Source organism: Rhamphochromis sp. 'chilingali', assembly GCF_963969265.1.
Source record: "Rhamphochromis sp. 'chilingali' genome assembly, chromosome: 1".
Classification (NCBI taxonomy): Eukaryota; Metazoa; Chordata; class Actinopteri; order Cichliformes; family Cichlidae; genus Rhamphochromis; species Rhamphochromis sp. 'chilingali'.
In genome coordinates this window covers 22,212,897-22,237,644 of record NC_137929.1, presented here as the reverse complement: position 1 = coordinate 22,237,644, position 24,748 = coordinate 22,212,897, and the positions used below count along the sequence as shown (strand labels likewise).

Below are 24,748 nucleotides of genomic sequence, written 5' to 3'. Positions count from 1 at the left end.
AATCTACAACAAGAAGAGGTGAAGTGTTTCATTTTGTGTCCTTCACACTCTTTATCAGTTAATGTTGGTAGTTTTTTACTCAGCCGTGAGACTGACAGTTCTCTTATTCACAGAGGCAGAGCTCAGAGCACCTGCACTATGCAGCTGTGACATTTCATCCAAAAACAGAAAGTCCTCACAGGCCTGCATCAGCCACAGAAGTGGACCCAGATGTTATTTATTCATCTACTCGATAGACTCCGAAAGTGACCGAGCACTTCATGGAACCGAGGCGTCATTATTGATCTGCTGATGTTTGTTTGGTGGATATTGTCATGCTGTGAAATCACAAGTGAAAATGTACATGAATCCTATTGGTGTCCTGTGTTACTGTTATAAGTGGTCTATATGTCATATGTCAAAACATTTTAGCCTCCACAATCTTTATTGTGTTTTTTGTCCTATCTTCCTCCCCTCACCTCAACTGGTTGTGGCAGATGCCTTTTCCTCTTTGGAGGTTTCTTCTCGCTAAAAGGGAGTTTTTCCTTCCCACTGTTGCCGAGTACTTGGGATCATGTCATTGTTGGGGTTTTCTCTGTATTATTGTAGGGTCTTTACCTTACAGCAGAAAGCACCTCGAGGCAACTGCTGTTGAGATGTGCAGCTGTATGAATTGAATTGATATTAGTGTCAGCCACTAATCAAAAACGTATCAATCACTCAGAATTATCAGTGCAAGAGGAAATAATTTGAACAAAGGTAACAGGAATGAATGTATTTCTGTCTGCTTCATATTATGCAATATAATATCAAGAGGTTATGAAGGTATTTTGTCGAGCCATATGTTTTTTGTAAGTATGGTTTTTAGTGTTTGTTGGAGCTTAGACAGTTCAGCCAACATTTTGCTGTGATCTTTAATTTGAGTTTCTAATTATAATTTTCATTATTTTATGTTATAGTGTAATATACCGTGCTTCATAAATTGATCCTGCTTTGTTAGTCTTTTGTGTTGTTGTAAAGTGTTGGTAGGTGTCGTAAAGGGGGTGTGTTAAGCACGAGGGGGGATGAAAGGTTAGTCAAGTAAGCAGGACCCGGAGCAACAGTTTTCTAACCGGCACCGTTTATTGTGCTTTCGTTGTAACATAAAAGGAATGTAAACGGAGCTCCCACCAGAGGCCTTTGTTTGTATTTTTCAGTTTGTATGGAGAATAAATGTTTTTTCCTTTTTTACAAGCGCCTTGTTTTTGCTACCGAAAGGCATACAAGCGATTCAACAAGAGCACGAGTCAGAAACTTAAGTCCTGCAGAAGCGGCAAAGAAGGACCGAAGGTTGCCACTACAGTGTTTGTGTTTTTTATTTTTGGTGCCAGCCTCAGGTGGCCATTGGAGGTACTGCACTTCTAAGCAGGCAAAGTTTTATTTTAGTCCTGGATGTTGCCATTTGGCTTTAATTCGGTATTAACAATTCTATATCGATATCATGGCACAGAAAAATGGGACAGTGTTATGATACAGTGAGCATTTGTACAGTTATTTTGGTCTTATTCTCAGAATTATTTTAACTGTAATCAATCTTAAATATCAGTACAAATACAAAGGCCTTTCATCATCTTAAATCTTCTCATGTCTCATATAGCTTCACAACATCTTACAATGTTAGTAAAGGCAGAGCATAAAAGATAAAAATAAATAATTAAGTCATCTGCTAAATGCCAAAAGAATAATAAGTTGATAATGACAGGTTAACAGCCGTTCTTCATTCTCATCTTGTCAAAGCCGTGCAACTGCTGACCGTTAACCACAGAGCTGACTCTGTATCAAGTAGTGAATACTTCCTGTCAGACTGTGCAGAGTGTTTTCACAGACTAAACAGATCAGGGACATTAGCGTTATGCACTGGTGGTTCCCATTAACAGTAAAAGTTCAAATGTATAACTTTTCATTTCTTTAGATTTGCAAGGGTTGCAATATGTATCATTTTAACAAATTGTAAGCTTTTGTGCAGTGATTCAGTGATTTTCCATTTTAGTTATTGCATGCTTTGGTGTTTTAGTGTTTTGTGGGGAGTGGAGATTCCACTCTCGTCCAACTGCCACCTATTTGGAGTTGAGTACAGGGAGTAGCTGACTGGTAATGATTTGAATCCTTCTCTATAAAGGGGAGAGAAAACAGGAAGGAAGGGGATTTTTCTGTAGGACACAGTTATAGTGGGGAAGATGGTTGAAATTTTTGACTCCAGTGAGAGCGTGTGAGGTAGCATAACTTAAACAGCAAGGAAGGTGATAAGTAAATAGCATCAGCAGACCATTTAAGTTCTTTTAAGTATCCTTTATTTCTGGCATCTCCATTCTACCATAAAACAATTAACCTGGTATGCAAAAATCCCACTTGCTTTATACACCTGACCTCGTTAGTCTCTACCATTGAAACAAATAGGTCAGACCAAACAATACAATTCTAAACAAAGAACAGGAATAAGATCATGCATGAAGTTGACCTCATGACCCTATATAAACACGAAGTACTGGGGCGGCTCTTCCCATATACCTGTCTTAAATATAGGACCTGAATAAACAACATGGACAAACATGGTTAAAAAAACACATGCATGGATGTAATGGATGTAACTACTGCTACCACAAACAAAACCCGGGATAGTGTGTGTTAAGCAAAGTTACAGCAGCAATGTCTAAATTAAAGCATTATGGCTGACTGTAAAATAACAAGGAAAGAAATTATCAATATGGTTAAGGGATAAGTGGTAAATGAGTTCATGCCTAACCACTTTGTCACAGAGAGGTGAGCATTTTAGAGCAAAACCCTCCAGGCCTGCAGGGTTTTGCGTTAAAGTGATCAAATGACAGTGGGTGGAGGATTTGTTTCAATTATTATTTATATGGATTTGTTGTGATAAAAAAAAGACTGGATTGGAGACTGTTGGTGTGCTGGACCTGCATATTCTGGGAGTTCACAGAGGAAAAGCCTACTCCGAAATTAGAGGTAACCGATGAGAGGAAACTGTTCAAGACTTGGTGAGGAAGAGCAATATTGACATGTGCTTGGCTGTGTTTTCTCAGTGACCACCTTTTCCTGTTTTTAACCAGGCTAACAATTTTGACCATGGTGGCTTTGGACCTTGGATTGCAGGCCAGATCTGTGTCTGCAGCCACTAGTCTGCTTCAGAGGAAAATCTTGTATGCCCTAGTTTCACTTTGAATGTGGTGGTTTTCCACAGTTCACTATTTAGAACGTATTCATTTCCTGTGATGATGCCATTTTTGTGGCCCCTTTAGCATTGTCAACAGGATTGTGGCCAGTATATGAAACCACCTGCCTTAAAGTGATCAATATGGCAGATGAATTATCCAAAACTGTTAACATGGTCTCAAAAGTGGTCTGTAGTACAGCAGTGTGATTTTCTGCTGAGTGCAAAACCGTATGGGGATAAAACGGCTGTGGGTACCTTGCATGCCATGTTTTACAATTGCAGACAAAGGCCAGAAGAGCCTATTAGAAAGTTTACTTTACGTTCCAGAGAAGTCACCGCCTGCAGATAACGGAGCCACAAGACCCTTGGTGTGCTGACCTGCACATGCGTGATCAGTTTGCCTTAGGCCTCAGAGAAGGTGCGATATAAAATCTACAGCATCTGTTAAAGCATTACCCTAATCTCCCATTCAAACAGGTGAGCAAAGAGGCCTTACAGTGGGAAGCGCCTGCTTCCCACTGTAAGGCCTCTTTGTTACCAGTTATTACCAGGTTTTTGTTGTTGTTTTTTAATCCTATAATGCAAATATTTTTAACATTAGAAAATTTATTTTTGAATTATATTTTTTGCCGTAGCTCACACTGGAGAAGACAATCTGAAACAACAGGTGAAGTTTTTAGTTTTGTGTCTTTCACTATTTATCAGTTAATGGTTGTTTACTTTTCTACTCAGCTGTGAGACTGACAGTTCTTGTATCGACAGAGGCAGAGCTCAGGACTCCGGCACAATGGAGCTGTGACATTTTGGCCAGACACAGAAAGTCACCACAGCCCTGCATCAGTGGACACAAATGTTATTCCTCTGCTCGATAGACTCAGAAAGTAACTGAGCTTTCTGGCTGGTGGCTGTTCTTCTTTATAGGTTTCTTCCTCCTCCTTCGGTATTAATAATTCTAGATGAATATCATGGCACAGAAAGATGGGACAGTGTTATGATACAGTGAGCATTTGTACAGTTATTTTGGTCTTATTCTCAGAATTCTTTTATCTGTAATCAATCTTAAATATCAGTACAAATATAAAGGCCTTTCATCTTAAATCTTCTCGTGTTTCATATAGCTTCACTGCATCTTACTATGTTGGTAAAGGCAGAGGAACTCATGTACCTGTTTCCTAATAAATAATAGGGGGTTGTGAGAATAAATAAAAAAATTAATGAAATCATATCGATACTGCATAGAAATATATTTGACATGCCTAGAAAAGGCCTCCGCTAAATTCTAAAAGAGTAATAATTTGATAATGACAAGTTCACAACTTGTTTTTCATGCCCATCTTCTCAAAGCTGTGCAACTGCTGACCGTTAACCACAACAGAGTCAGTGGTTGCTTGACGTCTATACATAGTCATGACAAATACGAGCGCCTTTAGAACTTGTGAAAACACTCTGCACAGGCTGACAGGAAGTATTCACTACTTGATACAGACTGAACAGATCAGGTACATTAGCGTTACGATGGTTCCCATTAACAGTAAGAGTTCAAATGTATAGCAAAGTTTCGTTTTTTTTTTCTTTAGATTTGCAAGGCTTGCAATATGTATCATTTTAACAAATTGTAAGCTTTTGTGCAGTGATTCAACATGCACTTTTAAACCTCAGGGATATCATTCTGTCGATATGGGAAGCATAAATAATTGTGAATCAATTTGATCTCTTTTGATGTAAATGGATAAGACAACACAACCAGTAAAAAGGGAATGGATTTGCAGGTAGTGGCTGCAGGCTGTCCCCTTCTCCTTGTCCCTCTGGACTAATTTTTGTCTAGTTTTGCTTTTTGCTAGTGTCCTTTCTTTACTGGTAGCAGTATAGGTGTTGCTACAGCATCTCCAGACCATTTTATGGGGGTAATCCTGTTTAGTTTACTTTTCCATGTATCTATGTTTGCTTGTATGGCCCAGTTATTATGACCCAAACTGGCCAAGCACTATTGATTCATTCTAATTTATGTAGTATTAACCGTAGCATCTAATTACTTGTGACAGATGAAAAATGTGAAAGATGAAATGAACTGCCCAAACGTGGACATTTGCATCTAGCTGTCAGATATTCATGTTGTGATTATCTTAACCACTACTGTTGGGTGGCAGATACATTTCAAATAAGACTGTGCAGATTTTTTTATGGCCACTCTAACCTACAGCGTTTCAAGAACCAATTTTACAATTTATCTTGTGATACTTTATTTGAAACTGTGAAAAATGCCTAAGATAACACACAATTGTATTTTTGCACCAACAAGGTGATTCCCGAAGAGGTTGAGCAAAAAAAAAAAACTAGTATAACACAGTATGATGTGCAGTGTCTCCTTAAAATTTTGAGGAAACTGGACAAGTGAAGGACAAAAGAAAACATGCCAAGTCTAAAATTGAATATTGCAAAAATATGTACGGACCTTAGTGTCTGCACATGTGTTTTGACATGTGTGCATTCACTGCTGTTGTACATTTTAGAGAAGCTGTAAGGAAAGACTTCCGAACTCTCTCCCTCGCATACTGTGGGTGCAGCAATGTGTTACCGAAGGAGCTGTCCAGTGCTGTCAGGGTGACCCTGGTGTATTGATGTCTGTGTGTGTCTGCACATGTGTAGTCGTCTGCAAGGTGTTGTAGAGTCTGACAGCAGTTGGAAGGAAAGACTTGTGGAATCACTCCGTCTCACATCGTGGGTGCCGCAGCCACTGAAAGAGCTGCTCAGTGCTGTCAGAGTCTCCTGCATGGGGTGGGAGATATTGTCCAATGGGGATGACAGCTTAGCCACCATCATCCTGTCACTCACAACCTATACTGGCTCCAGGGGGCTCTTAGAGTTGGCCCTCCGGATCAGCTTGTTCAGTCTCTTCCTGTCCCCAGCAAAGATGCTGCTGCCCAGCAGACCACACCATGAAATATGGCTGAGGCCACCACGGAGTCATAGAAGGTCTTCAGGTGTGGGCCTTTCACTCCAAAAGACCTGAACCACCTGCAGCTATCCACACTCCCAATGTCCATGCCTTGGATGTTTAGTGGTTGCAGTGGAGGATGTTTGTGCCTGCGGAAGTCTACCACCAGCTCCTTGGTTTTTCTAGTGTTGATCTGGAGGTAGCTCTGCTGGCACCAGTTCACAAAGTGATCTGCCACGTGATACAATCTGAAAAGTGTTTGACTGGCACATTTATTTATCCTCAAAAATAAAGCAGTTGCCAAACATATGATAATGGTCCCAAACACACTGCTGATGCAGTAAAAGCATGTCTGGATTTAAAAAACAAACAAACACAAACTGCAACATCATCATTTGGCCTCCCCAAGTTTAACATTGTTGAAGAAGTGTGGGTACAAAAGATGGTAAACATCCAAAGAAGAGTTCTGAATATCATTCAGGAAGGCTGGAAAATTATTCCTCATGACTACAAGAAAGCTGCCCAACAGATTGCAGGCTGTGTTGAAGAATAGAAGTAATCATACCAAATATTGGCTTTCGTTTGTAAGCTGAGCAGGTTACTAATGGCATACAGAAGATATTCAGCTTACTCACAGTATGATGTATGCTGTATTCTAAACAGGAAAGAGTATTCAGCCACATTTCCTGTGTCTAACTTTCACAATTTACTCTGCAGCGGCTACATCATCAGATAAAGCTGTAACCAGCTGTACATGTGTTGCTTTCTCAGTCATAGTCGTCTGTTTGTCGTGCAGAATGTGTACAGACTTGAGGATGAGTAAGGCATGCATCTGTTAACCTATCCAACAGTGCACGAAAAGAAAATGTTTAATGTCATTTCATGCTAAAGTCAACATCTTTGCCCCTCTAGTTTACACCTTAATCTGTAGGTTTCCTTTAACCTGGCTGCATAAGAGAACCTCTTTCCTGTTGAGGCCATCTAGTCAAAACGTAGGGTCAAGAAAAGCTCACAATAATCATTTATGTCCATCTGATAAATAAACATTTCTAACTAAATGAGACCCAAATTAACAAAAATATGTGATAAAATATGTTTCATCACAGCGCTTTGGTGACATTTTGTGGAGGTAATGCTAAATTATGTAGGAAAATTAACTTTCACCTTTAATCTTAATTATGCAAATTCTCATGACCATGAGTGACGAAACGTTTCTCCCACAAAACGCTACGTCCAGATGAACAGAATCAACTTTTGGAGATTTACTTTCCTGGATGATTGAGAATGCATCAAGACGCTTCTGCTCAAACATTGATGTACCCGGTTTGAATGAAGAAATAAACATGTACAGTACTCCACCTCTTTAAAGCAAAAGATCTCAGAGATAAAGTGTCATAGCAGTGAGGCAACGCACACAATGAGGAGCTTCATCTGGATACCAGCTTTATTTCCCTGCAGCCAGAGTAAGTACTGAATTAGGAATTGTTTAATATTAGCTGTCCCCTTCTCAGCTAAAAATAAATCAAATCTGAACAGTTTCTTTTAGACTGGATTTCTGTTTCGACCTCTGAGTCTGAGACTGTGGAGCCTTGTCATGCCACTGATATTTAAGGGCTCTTAAATGTGTTTGCCTTGAGGAGAATTTGTGTAAAATGTAAACATTTTAAATTCATAAAGTTTTGTCTCCTTTATTGATCATGCAGAGCAGTGTTCCAGTTTAATAACTAAGCTGGCATGTTTGATGATGGCTACTTTGGCTGCTGTATTTCTAGTGATCACCATCGGTAGGTAGTAAACGAATCGCTGCACTGATCCTACTTTTGTCTCCACATGATGTTACGTAGTTCATGAACAACAACACATTCACCAAGAGCAGAACCCTTGCATTTTTTGAGGATCTTGTGTTCAGTAGGAGTATCTGAGATGTGTTTTCTTGAAACACTGTTTCTGCGGCTTTCAAACCATAAAACGCACTACTCCAAAACTTGGTCCACTCCAAAGACCAGTCTAAGGAACTTGGAAAGAAAAGTGTCTGGACATCTTTAGGTTTCTTGAAGATGTCACCTCTCATCTGAGAAACTTCTTTTCAGTTCTAAGAGCAATTGGTGGAGAGTGCAGAACCTTCACAGACATATTGCCTTCCAAGGACCAGGTTCCCCAGCACAAACAGTAGTACAGTACACAAGGTGCAAGGACCATTGCCATAAACGTGTAGATTGGGGAAACCAAACAACCCCTGGCTAAGCAGATGACACGACAAATAAGAGCTGCCTCCTCAGGCCGGGACTCTGCAGTCTATTTACACCAACAGAGGACTAGCCACTCTTTCAGTGATCAGGTTGTGCACTTCATTGACAGGGAGGAACGGTCCATCCTGTGAGCATTGCAGAGGAACATTAAGTACTCAGTGATGGACAGGAAGGTGTTGCATCCACCAGGATCAGTTGGACAACAAGACTTGGGGAGGGGAAAAAAAAAAAAAAAAAAAAAAGACCAAATGACAGAAATCAATGAGCTACAACTCTTAATACACAGCACATTGTTGCGTTTCTGAAAAGTGTTTCAAGTTCTGCAGGTTGGGACCCATTCTTCAGACAAACAGAGATCCCATAACAAGCAATTCATCATTTGCTGAAAGTCTACAAGGAAGTTTGCCGCTTAAATTATGTTTATCTGTCTCTCTAACCAAGCCTAACTTACCCTTAAATTAAGATTTTCCAATTAAGGTGAATAATAATGGACTTGATCTTTCACCTCACGTATTTGTTTAGTGATTTTTTCCTCACTACACTGATCAAATGCTTTTCTACATTGTTGTGATTTGGCTCTATAAATAAAACTGAATCGAATCGTCCCTCCACTGGGCTCGTCACATCCCAGCCCAGCTCACACTCTGCACTGGAGTCTGTCGCTCTATGCCACTGCGGCTCCCCTCGTGGCATCGCCCTGCAAGTAAACAAATATTGGCCAGAAGCATCATCCCGGAAGCTGGCATGGCTAATAGCTGTGGCGACCCTCTCCCAGCACAGCTGCACCTGGTGAACAACAGTGGAGACACTACTCACAGATGTACTTCTGCCGTGCTGTCAATCACACGCATTGTCTCCTACTGTCAGGACTGGGTTGCCACGTTACACTGACTGGTCAGTCTCCAAATGAGTCGCCACACTTCACAATCAGGCAGGAGGTCCCTCTTTTTCACACTGGCATTAGTACTCAGCCAGCTCCCTTTTAATAGGTCCATTAACAGCTGATAGGTCACCTCAGGACACATGGCCTCAGCAGGTGATCACTATCAGCCAATTTGTCAGGACCAGAGGAGTTTCCCGCCTTCAGGCTCGCACACCTGGTGGCAATAACACACTTGCTCTGATGATTTCATTTGGGCAGCTTAATAAGGAAGCAGCGGTGGATCAGGCTTTGTTTGACTGTAGCCCTGAAAGCAGTTCAATAAGAACAGATCATTAGAATGAAAGCAACATGCTTTTACTGATGTCCAGAATTTTAAATTTTGGCGGTTAGAGTCCAACAGCCCGTCTCAGCACAACAGAACCCCAGCGGTGATAAGTATTAGAGTCGGACCTCTCAGAGTCTAGACGCTGGTGGTGGTAGAGATGAAGATGGAGGCTGAGCGATGAGGCGGGTTGCACAAAGGCATCTCCAAAGGAGAGTGACAGATAGACAAAGACTGGCTTGACAGTCTATTCCTGTAATGCATTTTATAAAGTTAATTTTTGAGAACGCAGCTTCACAGGTGTATGTTGAGCCAAACATGGTGAGCACATACATGGCCAACGTGTATCATACTCTTGGGGACAAGCCACCCAACGGTGCTCAAGCTTTCCGATAGCCGATAGTGGAGTCCAGGTCTCTTGGTCATTCTGAACCAGAACATCTCTGGAGAGCAGCCTTCATGTCACTAGTGGCCTGGATGTCAATCAGTTCACTTCAAACAGCTGCCTCGTCAAGGCCAGTATATGGCTTGTTGTGCTTGGAGAAAACCCAGGCAGCCTGCTGAGACGTGGTTATTTTCCCTCTCTTGTTCAGTTAAAGTTCAGTTAAGTTTCAAAGCATCATTTTTTTTTCTCTGATGGGTCTCTGACTGTTCAGGATATGACGCTTTGAGGTTTAAATACTTTGTGGTGTTGTGGTAGCTCAATTTATATTCTTCAGCAACAGCGACAGTTTCACTGCAAATGAGGTTTACAGGTACAGTGTTTCTAAAGGTTGCCCTATGAATACATATCGGTTCAGTCTTCATTATAGCAGCGGTTTTCTGCATCAACTTTCCGCTTGAGGTTGTGTTGTTGAGGTAAAGGTTAAGGTTAGGTTTTCTTTGCAAACCATGACATTGCATGTGACAGTGATGGACAACATGAGGGCCTCACAAGTATGAAGCTTAACATATCACAGTCGCCCTCTTGTGGCTTGTTGCAGTACCGATAATGAGTCCATCAACACTGACCAGGTGAAGAAATAACATCAACTTGGGAGGAAAAATATAATGAAATAATCACATATTACCAATGATACTGTATTATTTTATTGTACAACAGCATCTGCCCCTCAATGTCTGCCAAGAAAAATTCAGGCCCTTGGACAAATGTAGTTGCCGACCCCTGCCATAAGCTCATTCAAAAGTCATTAAGCTGTTTTCCTGTAATAATAATAATGGATTGGATTTATATAGCGCTTTTCAAGGCACCCAAAGCGCTTTACAATACCACTATTCATTCACTCTCACATTCATACACTGGTGTAGGCAGCTACAGTTGTAGCCACAGCTGCCCTGGGGCAGACTGACAGAAGCGAGGCTGCCATATCGCGCCATCGGCCCCTCTGGCCAACACCAGTAGGCAAGTAGGGTAAAGTGTCTTGCCCAGGGACACAACAACCAGGACAGAGAGCCCAGGGATCGAACCGGCGACCTTCCGGTTACAGATGCGATTCCCTAACCCCCTGAGCCACGGTCGCCCTAGACTTCTACAGGACCAAAGTCTTTCTTTGCAACAGCATCTATTGCCATCTGGTGGCTTTCTGAGAGAATACAGGCAATGGACTTACACATTGCCTTCCCTTCCCCAACCCAGAAGCTGACATCCATATTTTATACTGTCTATGGCCCAAACCGATTCAGTTGGCACTCACAATTTAAGTCAAAATTAAGTGCAATTAACTGTTTTTTGCTTTTAATGGAAAGCTTGATGAATTATTAAACATGGTGTGTACAACATACTTTCAAGGTTGAAGATTTATTTTTAATTTGGTTAATTTGTTTATATGTGGACAATCATGTAATTTGTCTCTTACATTTAATTTTCTCAAAGCAAACGGTAACATTTATACAAACAATTTGAAGAAAGCAGCACTGGAGACTAATTAGCAAATCATCAGTGTTAAACTGTGTGTAGGCGTGTTCATATGTGTGTGCTTATAGTAGAAACCACACCTTTTCAGACCTTTGTGTAGAGCTCCATTTCAGGGGCATCGTATGCACAATGTGGAGCTGTCCCTCTCTCACAGTTTTGTTTCTCCTCAGCCTCAGTGAGTGGAATTCATTTACACAGAATTGATTGCATTTTCTATACGATTCCGTTAATTCATTTGCCAAAACTTTATCTTGCATGTCCAGTTTTTTGGAGTTTTTTTTAAATTTCTGTTTTGTTTTGTTCTTATTTTCAGGTTGGATCTCCGTCTCTGTTTCTGATTCTCAGACTTTTGAGGTTCAGTCTGGAGAAGAAGTCACGCTGCTGTGCTCCAACTATTCCAGTTCTCCCACAGAGATATTCTGGTTCAGAGTGACCAAGAGATCTGAACTCCACTGTATCTGCTCTATGTCCCAGCCTCATGAACCTGCTTCATTCTGCACAGGAATTCAAAGTGGAAAATTTGAAATGAGCACCAACATATCCATGGTGTTTCTTAAAATCAAACAAGTGGATTTATTGGACTCGGGGCTGTATTTCTGTGGAACATACTTAAGCAATTATGCAGTTATTGTTCATGCAACAAATGTAGAGGTCCAAGGTAGGAATTTTATATTGATTTCATTTTGATGAATGCATGAAAACATGGATCTAAGTTTTAGATTCGGAATGTTGAAGTTGGAAAATCTTCCTAGCATTAAAACTTAACAACACTAAACTTAGCATTTATTTTATAACTGTAGCACACTGTGTCACTGTTATTTAATTCACTTATGTTTCTCATAGATGTGTTTGATGGATTACCAAAGATGATAAGTGTGGTCCTGGGTGCTCTGACAGTTTTTCTCATTGTGGCCGTCATCTATCTGGCTGCTAAAATCAAACATCTCCAGAAAGGTATTTTTGTTTCCACAGACTTTCACATATACTGTTGCTATATAAGAGAAACATTTTTCTTCTTGTTTAAAAAAAATCCTTCAATAGCATTAGTTAGAAACATTGCAACTAAAATGACTATACAATTTATTTCTGTGCTTTGCAGTACCTCACACTGGAGAACAGAATCTACAGGAAGAGGTGATGCGTTTCATTTTGTGTCCTTCCTAGATTACGATGTTTCTTTTTCTTTACCCGCTTAGTTATGAGACTGACAGTCCTTTCATTCACAGAGCCAGAGCTCAGACCCGGATTATGCTGCTGTGACATTTCATCCAAAAACAGAAAGTCACCACAGGCTGGCATCAGTCAGAGAAGTGGACTCAGATGTTATTTATTCCTCCACTAGATAGAATCAGAAAACATCTGGAACTGTGTGGAACTGAGGTTTTATTATTGATTTTCTGATGTTTGTTTGGTGGATTTCCATAGCTGGAAAAAAAAAAAGAAATTATGAATAAAAGTTGGACAAAAATGAACAAAAAGAAAAATTGTTTTTTAATTTCTTACTATGTGCTATTATTTTAATTGCATGTTTTTTCTTTATAATTCTAGTAATGGCATCTCACTGGCAGAACATGTCTTTGTTTCATATAGTCCCGTAAACCTGATTGATTACTTTTTGCCACTGTTCTTCACTGCCGTTAGCATGAGACAAGGCCTGGGTATTCTCCTGATAAGATAACACACGATGTCACAGGAGATCTCCTCCCAGATTCAGATAGAGGTGATGAGTGATCTCCTGAACAGTGTGTGTATTGGCAGCATTGGATATGTGATATGTAACATCCCAGATTCTTTCAATTTTAGGTCTAAAGAAATTAAGACCCAGTTAATGTCTCTGCACTGCCCACCCAGCTGGTCACATATGACCAGGCACTGTCCTCGGTCAAAAGGAATTCAGAGTCAGCTGCCCCAAATGAGGTCTGAAAAAAGCTCTACGGCCTGAGGAACCACTCAGTACCACCCAGTCAGGGTACCAGTGGGTAGCAGGTCGGGGTCTGTATGTCCCTTCATGGATGTGTCTCCCCAAATCATCACCGCCCCACTGCCAAACTGGTGCAGGTGATATTTACTACAATTCTGTAACGGAAACCCTTTTTAAACTGCACAGATTACTGAGAGCCAAATATTCAGGCACACATACACAATTTGCAGTAGTTTACCCACAGTGTGTGGTTTGGTCTATGCTGTATTCTAAACAACAGGAAGAAGAGCGTTCACCAGCATGCTAGCATTTCCTGCATCTTTCACAATTTAGCCACAAAGGACAGTAGATAAAGTAATAACTGACTGTGCTCATGCTGTTTTCTCAAGCATGGTGGTCCATTAGTTCTGGAGAATGTGTTAAAGATCAGACATGCAACACTTTCACGTCCTGCAGGTTTTTAATATTGTTTACTGAATGGATTTTACTCCAATATAACCAACAGTACACAAAAAGAAAAGGTTCTAAAGTCACAGTCATCTTTCTGACTGTTTGGTGCCCATGGCAGATAACTTGTCTCTACAGATATTCTAAACTTACAACCCCTCTTTGTCACAAAGCATGCAGACTGCAGTCATGTTATCTGTACTGTTGTTTGAAGCCTTTACAGAATTAAATAACACTCACAAAGTGTGTGTGACTCAATTTATTTCAAATTTCAGCAAATGGCTGCAAGATATTGTCTCCATATAGGAAAATAGGCCTTACCCTATAAAATACATTCAGAAATCAAGTTGCATTACAATTAAACACTGTTACCTTTTTGCATTCTTTTTTAAACCAGTGTTATCAGTTGACTTAATCATTGCACTGTGGTGACCACGGTCTATGTCCACCTAGAACACCAGGGTAGGTAAAGCTTGTTAATTCACTGGTTAAGACTGAACTGAAGTGTCCAGTTTGAGTAAACAAATTAACATGTACAGGATCTCAAAGATAGTCCCAGGCAAACTGAATTACTGTAGTGCAACTGTTGGGTTATTTACCGGAATGATAACTGCTCTTTTTCCCAGCTAAAATAATAAAAATAGTAATTAAACTGTTTGTTTCGGACTGTTTTGACCTCTGAGTCTCAGACTGGGAGGTCCAGCCTGATTAAGAGGTCACCCTGAGGTGCTCCAACATCTCCAGAGTTATACCTTACACATTGTGGTCCAGAATAGATGTTAACAGAAACAAGATCAGAGCACCACCTCTATGCACTGGTCTAGTGGTGATGCAGCATTCTGTCGTGGATTTCAAAACGGAAAATTTGACATGAGCGCCAACATCTCCTTTCTTAAGAGCTTTCTTAAGTTTTGTCCACTTTATTGATCGAGCAGAGCAATGTTCTAGTTTAATAACTGAGCTGGCATGTTTAATAACTGCTTTGACTGCTGTTCTTGTAGTGATGATCGTGGATCTCCTGGTGAAAATCTTCATCCTTCAAACAGATCAGGTCAATCAGACGAGTGACCGAACAATTGCAAATGTCTTTTTTCGCCAGAAAGTAAATGAACCACTGCCCTGACCCTACTGTGTTTTACTTGTCATCAAACAGCTCGTCATCGGATCCCTTGTCTGCATTCGTGACACTCAGTTTCACTAAGCCTCGGTTTTTACCTTTGACTTACAGAGGGCAAAGTTTTGGATGATGGTGCATTCTGTGATTGTGCCATACTCGCTAAAGAGTGTCCTGAATTCTTCCTCATCTGCCTTTTGGGGCACTAGTGATGGCCCGCTTGAAGCTGACGCTCCGGAGCGTGTGTCGAAAAAAACAACACACTGGTTCAGAAGCACTGTGTCGAGGCTTGCTTCGTTTGGCAAAAGTCACGTGACCAGTGACGTCCGAAGCTTCATTACGCACGTAACTGCTTCGGTACCTGATTCAAACAGATATAAGGAAGTGAATCATCCACGGGATTCGTGGAGTGTGTTGATGGTGACAGATAGCGACGAGGTGATCATTCCACTGACAGATATGGAGCCAGCGAGGAAGAGAGGACGTTCTGGCGTGTGGGAATATTTTGAATTGATTTTGCTCAATTCATTTTATCTGCCGAAGTGAAAAACTTGAAATGTCCAAAATCATGTTTTCATAATGTAAATATCATTACAGCATATGACTTTAGGAACACTTCCATGTGAATTAAAGCTAATGAAGACTACAAAAATGTATTTGACACTATACGTACATTACATTGCTACACAGTTTAGAAAATCATTTTGTTTATTGTTTTTAGGTGATAGTCTGCAGGACCCAGGAATACCTGCATATCTACCAGCTTGCAGTGTAGTTCCTGCACTCCACAGCCTCTTCTGTTCCATGCAAGTGGATTTTCTCCAGGGCAGGAGAAACTATTTCTAAGAAAAGAAACAGACTCAGCCAGCGCACAGTAACACTAATCCTCTTTTTAAATGTAAATAACAAAAGGGCTACCTGACATAGATCATGTTTTTACTTTGCAAGTTCTTGATTAGGGATGGGTTTTGATTATCGCTTTTCTGATTACAATCCATGCTAAATTGAATAAAGTGATATTGATTCATTAAAATCCCGTGTCGATTTGTAAATTAACGTTATTATGCCTGAAACGCCAGCATCTCAGGTTAAACCTCACAACATGTCGTCAAACACCATGCAGCTAAAACAGTAACTGGGAGCAGGTTTACGGATTCTGCATACAAACGTAAACACAGAGCGCGGACCCGACGCGTCAGAGTCAGATTTTGATGTGTCGGCGGGTCCGCGCTGTGTTTGCCTCTTTTTTCTTCGCTGGCTTCTGCAGCTGCAGGTTTCATAACTCTCTGTTTACATCTCTAATTAAGTCTCACATGTGTCAGCTTTCTTTTAATAGATACGAAATTATGGATATATACTGTTAAATGATCAGACTTGTAATATTTCTGACTGAGGCAAAACTTTCCAGATTCCAATCAAATTGAATCGGATCCTGTATCGAATCAAAATGATTCTACAAATCAGTGACGATGCAGCCGTACTCAGCTCCCTAAGCATTTTCCCTTTCCAGTTCACAATCAATCCCACCCCTAGGTCAAAAATATGTATAGGACAATTGGCCTAATCTAATATTTTGTATGAACCTGTCAAGCTTTCCAGTGATTAAACGACAAGTAGATGGAGGCAGGACTTCACAGCAGGGGCATACTCCATAATGTGCTGTGCATTCTCATATGTATATTATATATATTGCTCACTTATTGTATTTACCAACATCAAGGAGTTATGAGCAAAGAAAGGCCACACCATAGTGCATGTTTAAATAGGGAAAGTTTATTGATCAAAATGTATTACGCAAATACGCATTACATTTTTTTCAGCCCCCCAATCGAGAAAACAAAACCAATTACATGTTCAAAGCAACGGAACGGTGGCCCAATATCAGAGAGAACTCCACTCTTGAGTGAGCAGTGATGATTGAGCAGTCCGTTTTATTTTGCAGATTCAAGCTGCTCTTCAAAATTTTCACCACCAGATGTCACCGGAGAGGACTGTGTTGAAAAGCTTCGAGTAATGAACCGTTTTTCAATACAAGCTTCAGTGCTTCGGAAAGCTTCATTTGGCCATCACTATGGGGCACATTTCCCACAAAAATATCTTCACCATTGTTAAATATCTGAATAAAAAACTAAAATAATAAATGAAAGCAACAGTCGTCCTGATGTCTTAGAACAGCAGCAGGATCGCATATTACTTTTTTGTATTTGTCTTGTAAATTACTGCACTCTTGTGGCCACAAGCAGGTACTGCATCTGAAAGCTTTTCTGGGGAGGTAGTTGTGATCAGATGACAAAGATGGAGCTTGTGAAACAGAGGGGAGAGCAGCATTTTTGGACAGCTCTGGCTTTGATGGGTGACTAGTTATAGCTGTGAACCCAAATCTACAGCGTGGTAAATACACTTTGAAAGCGTACAAGCGTCTTAAAACAGTCCGCTAGCAAGCAAAGCTAAGCTAACACTCAACAGCGCTGCTAGGGTTGCCAACTCCCTGAAAAATAAATAAGGGACACCTCGTGGCCAGGGCCGGACGACCCAGTTGTCTTCACCCTTCCCAGTGTGGTGAATTTTCTAGCTCTTTTTTTGTGTGTGAAATTATTTTTTTAACCATTTGACTTGAATTTGATTTAAGTAGATGTGTATTCTTTGTGATATGAACACATGTGAAACAAATGATCATTTAGCCATTTATTTTTAGCTCAAAATGACAACATTAACACAGTAAAACAGGTCTCCTTCTTAAACAGAAGCCTGTCATGCTTAACTTTTGAGAATATAAGTAAATCTTTCTTTAAAAGAACTCTGTCCTGCTTAACTTAAAATAATAGAAAACAATAGAAAGAAAAACATTCTTGTAACAGTGCACATTTAGTGCATTTAGTACAATTGGCTTAATGCTAATCAGCTGCTCCTGTTTGTAAACCCACTTGCTCCCATGATTACGCATCTTAACTCATCATCATTATTCATCTATGTATTACTTTTATGTATTAGTCATCTATTTGTTGTAATCATCTATCCTTACAGTTGTTTATTACACAAAATAAATTATATTATCACACTTCTGGCCACATAGCGCTGATATTCACTGCACATGCCCATATTAACTTTTTCCAGCCAGGTGTTTTCCTTTTCCCATTTTTCCCTTTCTCTGAACAAACATTGCTGCTCTAACGCTGGGCTCACACTGTGCGGTTTTAGGCCCATTTTTAGCCGATTTTTGAGTGATCGGACCGATTTTGGCCTGCATCGTGTAGTATACGTGGGGTAACGAGAAGTGATTAACACCTCACGACCAGCTCCCGATCATCAATCGCTCGTGAGCCGCTCACACTGCTCGCGCGCAAACACGTAAACGTTGGTGTAAAAGATGGAGCAGCACGGCTGTGCAGCGTGTGATCTGGACACAAGCAATGGAGGCACACAACCGTGAAAATAGTTGGATTTACATTGCTGCTCAGTCACAGCTGCCCGATCAATGTTTTTCATTAGCAATTTAGCAAAGTTGATGGTGGTGGTGTGCGTGTCTGTGTGAGTGAAAGACGGAGAGAGAGAGCGCGACAGATTTTCTGTTATAACCTTCATTTTATGGAGGCACAGTGTGAGCACTCAGGTCGCATCAGAGCATCGGGCGGTATAGTGTGAGACCTGCATCGTGACCTACCAACTTCTAACCCTGCGAGTCAATCGTGCAGTTTGAGCAGGAGCTGAATAACGTGACTGAAAAAATCGCACAGTGTTTGCCCAGCTTTAGGTTTACTGTCGTCCGAGACTTGCACCGCAGTGTCGGCGTTTGTTTCCCTGTTGGCCATGCTTCTTGTTGTGGTCATCTGTTGTCTTCCGGTATTTTCTCCGTAAGCGACCTTTCCTTGACCAATGAGATGAGCGGTAATCTGAATTGTCATACTCGTAAGTGTGCTGTCAGCTCATTGGTCACAAAGCAGGAGAGGGGCTGGGAATTATGTTTTCAAACAAAGCGTTAATTCCATTAAAAGTTATAGACTACTTTTGATTCTCACTGTATTACGGGACAAAGTGCGTCCCTTATTAGCTCAATACGGGACGATTCCGTATTTTAAGGGACGGTTGGCAACCCTAAGCGCTGCAGAGGTGAAAAGCGGCGGAAAAACACTGAGGTTAGGAACTATCCAGCTTTTAAAATGCGACCAATTGTAAATATCGTGACAAGACGATATACATGCCCTGCTACTTTTAGCCGCCACAGCGATTTAAAACCCGTGGAGACGTTTCCTTTTACCGACTTCCGGTGCTTTTTTGCCTGCCTGCCACGATACAAGCTAGATTCTATGACAAACACAGCGCCACCCTGTGTATAGGAGGGCGCATTGATCTACTGAAGGACTGGTTAATTTAAAGAAAAGTAAACCAGTACTTTAGACCTTTCAAGCCAATGATAACTAATAACTCTATGGTACATATAATCTACTTTCTATTCAATATGCCCAGTACAGTTAAAAATTATAATACTGCACTATTTTCTGTCTGAACAGCCTTAAACAAACTTCCTGTATCATACCGTGGCCCTTAAGTAAGTGACTTCATAAGCTGTGGTATGAAATGGTTTGTACATGTTTGGTCATATCCACCTCTCCGACATTTATTAACATTAGCTTTTCTCTGCTTGACTCATATCGTGGCAGAGGATTAGTTAATGTGTAACAGTTGAATATTGCAGAGTTCCTTCTTCCCGCTCTAGTTTTAGATACTGTGAAACAGATGCTGTGCCTTAATGTCAACTTTAAGGTTCATCCATGGACTCCAGGTGGAGATTTCACCAGTGTAGTGTGACATTCATACGCTCATCCACAGAGTGTGTGTTAGACTACTCACCAAGCTATGAGAATATACTGTGTCAATAGTAGCCATGCAGTCACAGAGTCCTCTCTTAAGTATTTCTTCACTAAACACGTTTTTTCAGGGAAATTCTATTTTCCTGACTTGTCTTACAGACACCTACCCAAAATTCTACACTGTTAACAAAATCAAATCAAATAAACTTTTTTTTTCTTTTCCAATAACGTGAACTTTACTTCATCCAGAACAGTCTTTGTGGTATTTGCAGATTTGCACTTGAAACCAGCAGGGTTACTGCAGAGCCAATGAGGAAACTTCCTTGAAACAAAGACAGCCGCTTGTAAAGAGCAGTATAGTCATAAAGACTCATTCATATTTTTCTCTGGCGGCGACAGCACAGTTAGTTGAATCTTCTTACTGAGATACTTTGCATTTCTTGTTTTCCATTTTACCGGTTAAAAGCAGCAATCTTCTACAATTTGAAAACTAAGTCACATTCTTACCTAAGATTATGTTTTTGCCTTGCCTCCAAATCAAGCTTTACCATCCTCAGCAGAGCTGTAAGGGCTTTTATGGTCGTCTTCCTCTGGGAGCCAGAAGAAGACACACTGCCGACGACCCTCTCAGGCTGGGCCGTGACACCGAAACCTGTGCCTACGTCCTGCTTGATCCCCGGGTGTCCCGTAAGCAGCTGGCGCTCTACGCCTACCACATTCCCCAGAGCTCAGAGATGCTGTTTACCATCCAGAATCTGAGCCAGAGGGGGAAACTGTCAGTGAACACCTCAGCACTGGGATACCTGGAGAGGATGGATCTGCCATACAAAGCTCTGATCCGGTTCGGAGAGTATGAGATCCTGATCATCCGCGAGTCTGGTGAAACCAAGGCCAACTTTGAGGTAGAGTTTGAGGTGCTGGCAGTACCTCCTTCCAGAGAGACACCCATGAGTATGATGAACAACTTCTCAGCTGAGCTCAGTGTACGCAACCCTCTGGAGAGTGATGAGATGCACTATCCTTACTGACATGTATATTGTTTATGTTAATGACTTAGCGAACTTACAGGCAAATTGCTGTGGTGTTGTTACATTAGAGTTCAAGCTGGCTGAGACAAATCTGCCCTCTTTGTACCCTGTAGATATTAAAAAACTCTTATCATAATATGATTACAGCTACATTTAAAGCGTTTTAAATGCAAATGTTTTAGAACCTTAAAGCAACTTGTTTCTATATTTTCAGTGTAAGAAATTAAACTGTTTTTCTGCACATGGTTTTAGATAATGTTTGATGTGACTGCCAATTATACACACTTTGAGTTTATGGAAATGGTTTATAGAGGCCTTTACCTTGAACACAAACCAATTTGGCTTATTGAGACAGGTTTATCAAGAGATCAGATAAAACAGCTACAGTTATAAAGTTATCTACATACACGACAAAGTGCAAACCCGAATAGTTTCAGACACAGCGTTCTGACATTTTGTCAGATGAATATAATTAAATATAATTTATAATTCTAATTTCCTTTGTGTGTCTTCAGTGTAATAGTTACAACATGGTTTTCCAGCTCAGGGCCATGCAAGGAAATAAAAATGACATCCGTAGCTGCAGGTACTGCAAAAGTCTCAGATAAGTCCACATAAACTCCTCAAAGTGTCAACAAGAAGTTGTTTAGCCATCAGATTGTTTGGTGAAGCAGCATACTGCATTCTAGTTTCAGTCTGACAAACACCGGTTACACAAGTGTAAATAGGAAAAATACCCACAGTATATGGCTTGAAATGAAGCAAAATGCATCCTAATGTTACTGCAGAACAGTTCACTTCACCTTTCATTTTGCTCTTGCACATATTTCTGTAAGCTTCACAAAGCCTGTTTCAGCTTCAGCTTGGCCAAAATGCTCTCTTTAGACCGTCTGCCTTCAGCATCAACTTTGTGTGTCAGCTGGCTAGTTTCCAGTTTCAGTGTGTGTGTGCCGGTATGCTTGGTGTTTGGTGAAACATATCAAGGAAGGTCAAAACAGAAAAAATACTTTGGGGAATGTAGGCTACTGTTGTTGCATCATTACTAGCCAGTATGGCAGGTTCAGACAAAAACAACATTTTTGTTGCCATAGTGAGAAAATATAATTTGAATTAGGTAAGCCAGCCATAGAGACACATGGGTCATCTGTTACCTCTGGGTCAGGTCCAAAAACTAGTTCTCATTGTCGTAGAGCAAAGTCCAACCTAAAGGTTCATGTTCCTACATTACTGAATTTACAAAGGGGGAACTCTGCTGAAGCTGTATCAGATTGTTATCTTATCTCGTGCTACATGAGATGAGGTGGAGATGCTCCAGCACGCCTATGACTAAATGACATTTCCCAGAAAAAGCAGATAAAATTATGTTTCTCATTCTTTGGCTAAACTTGATATTTTACTTTCAGTTTTACTATGATTCTCCTTTGTGTTCTACTGGGAAAATCAGTGTTACACACACACACACACTATATACATATATAGAAACTAAAAGTTAAAGTCACTTTTTAAGATATATATGTACTATGCTGCTCTATACAGCATTATATGTTTTTAAAAATACCTTAACTTCATTAAGATGAGGAGTTAAATTAATAAGAATCAAACCTAAATACACAATATGATTAAGACCAAGTTGGAGGGCTCTTTCTCCCCATCACTGCGTCACTTGTGTCAGGTTTACAACAGGGAAACATCCTCTGATGAGTTTGAAGTTTCTGGTTACTCAGTGACTATTGAATGCAGCTTCCACACTCTGGTGATAGAAGAGTATTTATTGTCTCATTGCAACTTTCTGCAGATATTGTTTTACCGCTGTTTGGAATTTATTAGTCAAGATGGGGAAGTATCAGGACGCTGTTACTGCTCTGAACACTTACTATACATAACATCACACAACATAAGTTTGCCTTCAGGAACTTTGCCAGAAATGCTCACTAAAATATTAATATTGTTGCTGAAAGGGTTAATGGTAACCTAAAGCCTTGTCCTGACAGCAAACATCACTCACTAAGGTTTGCTGGCATAGTGAAACAACTTTTTAAACGGATCAATTTACACCCAATCCTGCCACATGAAGTTAGTTGTGCACTTATTTATATCAAAAGTAGGAATTAATGTACACAAACTGTCCTAAAGTGTAATTTTTTTATAGCAAAATTGAAATCCTTATTTTTAACTGATTTTGGTTATGGGACAGAAAAAAAGTGTTTCCCCATTCCATGACAAAAAGCCTGAATTTAGTTTTGTAGTATAAAATCTATGTTAGATTTACTTTCCCATATAAAATTGAGCAAAGAGCTCTTCCCATGAGGTATCATAGCTCTGCTACTGTCCAGTTAAAAACCAGGATGTTAAGAAATTGCTTCTTGTGCACGTGTTTGAAGACAAATAAATTTGGACAGGGCCAATGTGCAGTAGCAAACAGAACTAAAACAATGCAGTGAAAACAGTGACTCAAATGGCAACCAGCCAAGTAACTAGACACACAGCATGTAAGTTAACAGAGTCCATGTTGTTGTTTTTAAATATTTTATTGATATTTGCAAAAATCCAAAAACTAACAATACATTAAAGAAATTATTACTGTGAAATTCCCACACACTTAACCAACTTCATGTTTACAAGGGTTTAAAATCTATATTTATCATATATAGAAATATCACATCTTCAAGTCCAAATGTAGTGTTCTGTGGTAAATCCTTCACATTCATTCAATCAAAAAGAAAAAACTGTAAAAATAAATTATTCAAATTTCCAATTTTAAAAAGACCTCGACTTTCCCTAAAAGCTGCCATCATTTTTTTAAAATTCAGATGCATTTGAAACCCTACAGCTGGCATCCAATCTGTCAGCAGCAAAGCGTACCGCTCACAGTCTGTACAGTGTACATAAAGAACAGCCGGACAGTTTTGCAGACTAGCTAACACCTCTGAACCTCAGATTTCCCTAAAATAGATGAGAGAACCCAAATAAATAAGTGATCCAGTATTAGCCATCTATGAGCGATGGAATGACACAAACCAAAGCACCACTGTTCTTATTTAACCCCACTGCCCCCTGCCCCAGCTGCCCTCTCACTTGTCCCTATCATCATTAGCAAACTGCAGACAGGCAGACGACAGTCGAGTTCTTCTCCATGCTGTGATTCAACATTAGAGAATGTGACAGATGTCTGATTACTTAAAAATGACCCGTTCTTTCAACTGCCGGCCCATGGCCCAAATCCACACTAGCACTGTTTACTCATTGGAGTGGAGGGTGAGATATACTGAGTGCTGATCCATACTACCTAAGTGGAAGTGGGTTACGAATCCCTAAACCACAGGTGTCGAACTCCAGACCTCGAGGGCCACGATCCTGCTTCTTTTCAAACTAACCAGCCCTTGTAGCTTCTTATTGGCAAAGCACACCTGATCCAGGTAATCAACAGCAGGTAGTGCAGGGATATCTCACAAACAAGCAGGATACTGGCCCTCGAGGTCTGGAGTTTGAGACCCCTGCCCTAAACGGTCTACACCATGGGTGTCGAACTCCAGGCCTCGAGGGCCAGTGTCCTGCAGATTTTAGATAACATCTTGGGTCAACATACCTGACATTTTGAAGAGGTAATTTAGCCATTTAAATCTGCCGCCCTCAAGGCCTGGAGTTCAACGCCTGTGGTCTACACCGAAGCAGGCGTACTAACCAATAATTACACTCACATGCCAGGTTTTCACAAAGTGGTGAAACTATTACACACACCGGATAGCTATAGAAACCACAGATGACAGTGGAAGTTCATTTAACCTTCAGAGAAGCACAAGGACCTTAACAGACTCCACAAAACCAAACTGAGTTAACGTTTGTTCTCAACTTTCCTTCACCTGTTCAATCTAGCTTAAGACATTTGTGTAAGATTTTCCAGCATGATGATGTTTTTCCCCAAAAGATACGTAAGAGTGG

General features: G+C 40.5%; 1 protein-coding gene and 1 long non-coding RNA gene across 2 annotated transcripts; both read left to right on the top strand.

The window, feature by feature from the left end:
- The first annotated feature begins 12,374 nt into the window (after positions 1-12,374).
- LOC308404896 lies at positions 12,375-12,821 on the top strand. Its single transcript, XR_013973233.1, has 3 exons — positions 12,375-12,445; positions 12,591-12,625; positions 12,718-12,821. It is a non-coding gene; the product is annotated as an uncharacterized lncRNA (long non-coding RNA).
- A 7,475-nt stretch (positions 12,822-20,296) lies between these two features.
- Positions 20,297-21,042, top strand: LOC308407522 (TRAF-interacting protein with FHA domain-containing protein A-like; the record flags this gene model as incomplete). The annotated part of the gene is made up of 1 exon (XM_080899204.1): positions 20,297-21,042. One exon carries the CDS (start codon positions 20,297-20,299, stop codon positions 20,807-20,809), a length of 513 nt encoding a protein of 170 aa, XP_080755330.1. The 3' UTR covers positions 20,810-21,042.
- Between the last annotated feature and the right edge of the window lie 3,706 nt (positions 21,043-24,748).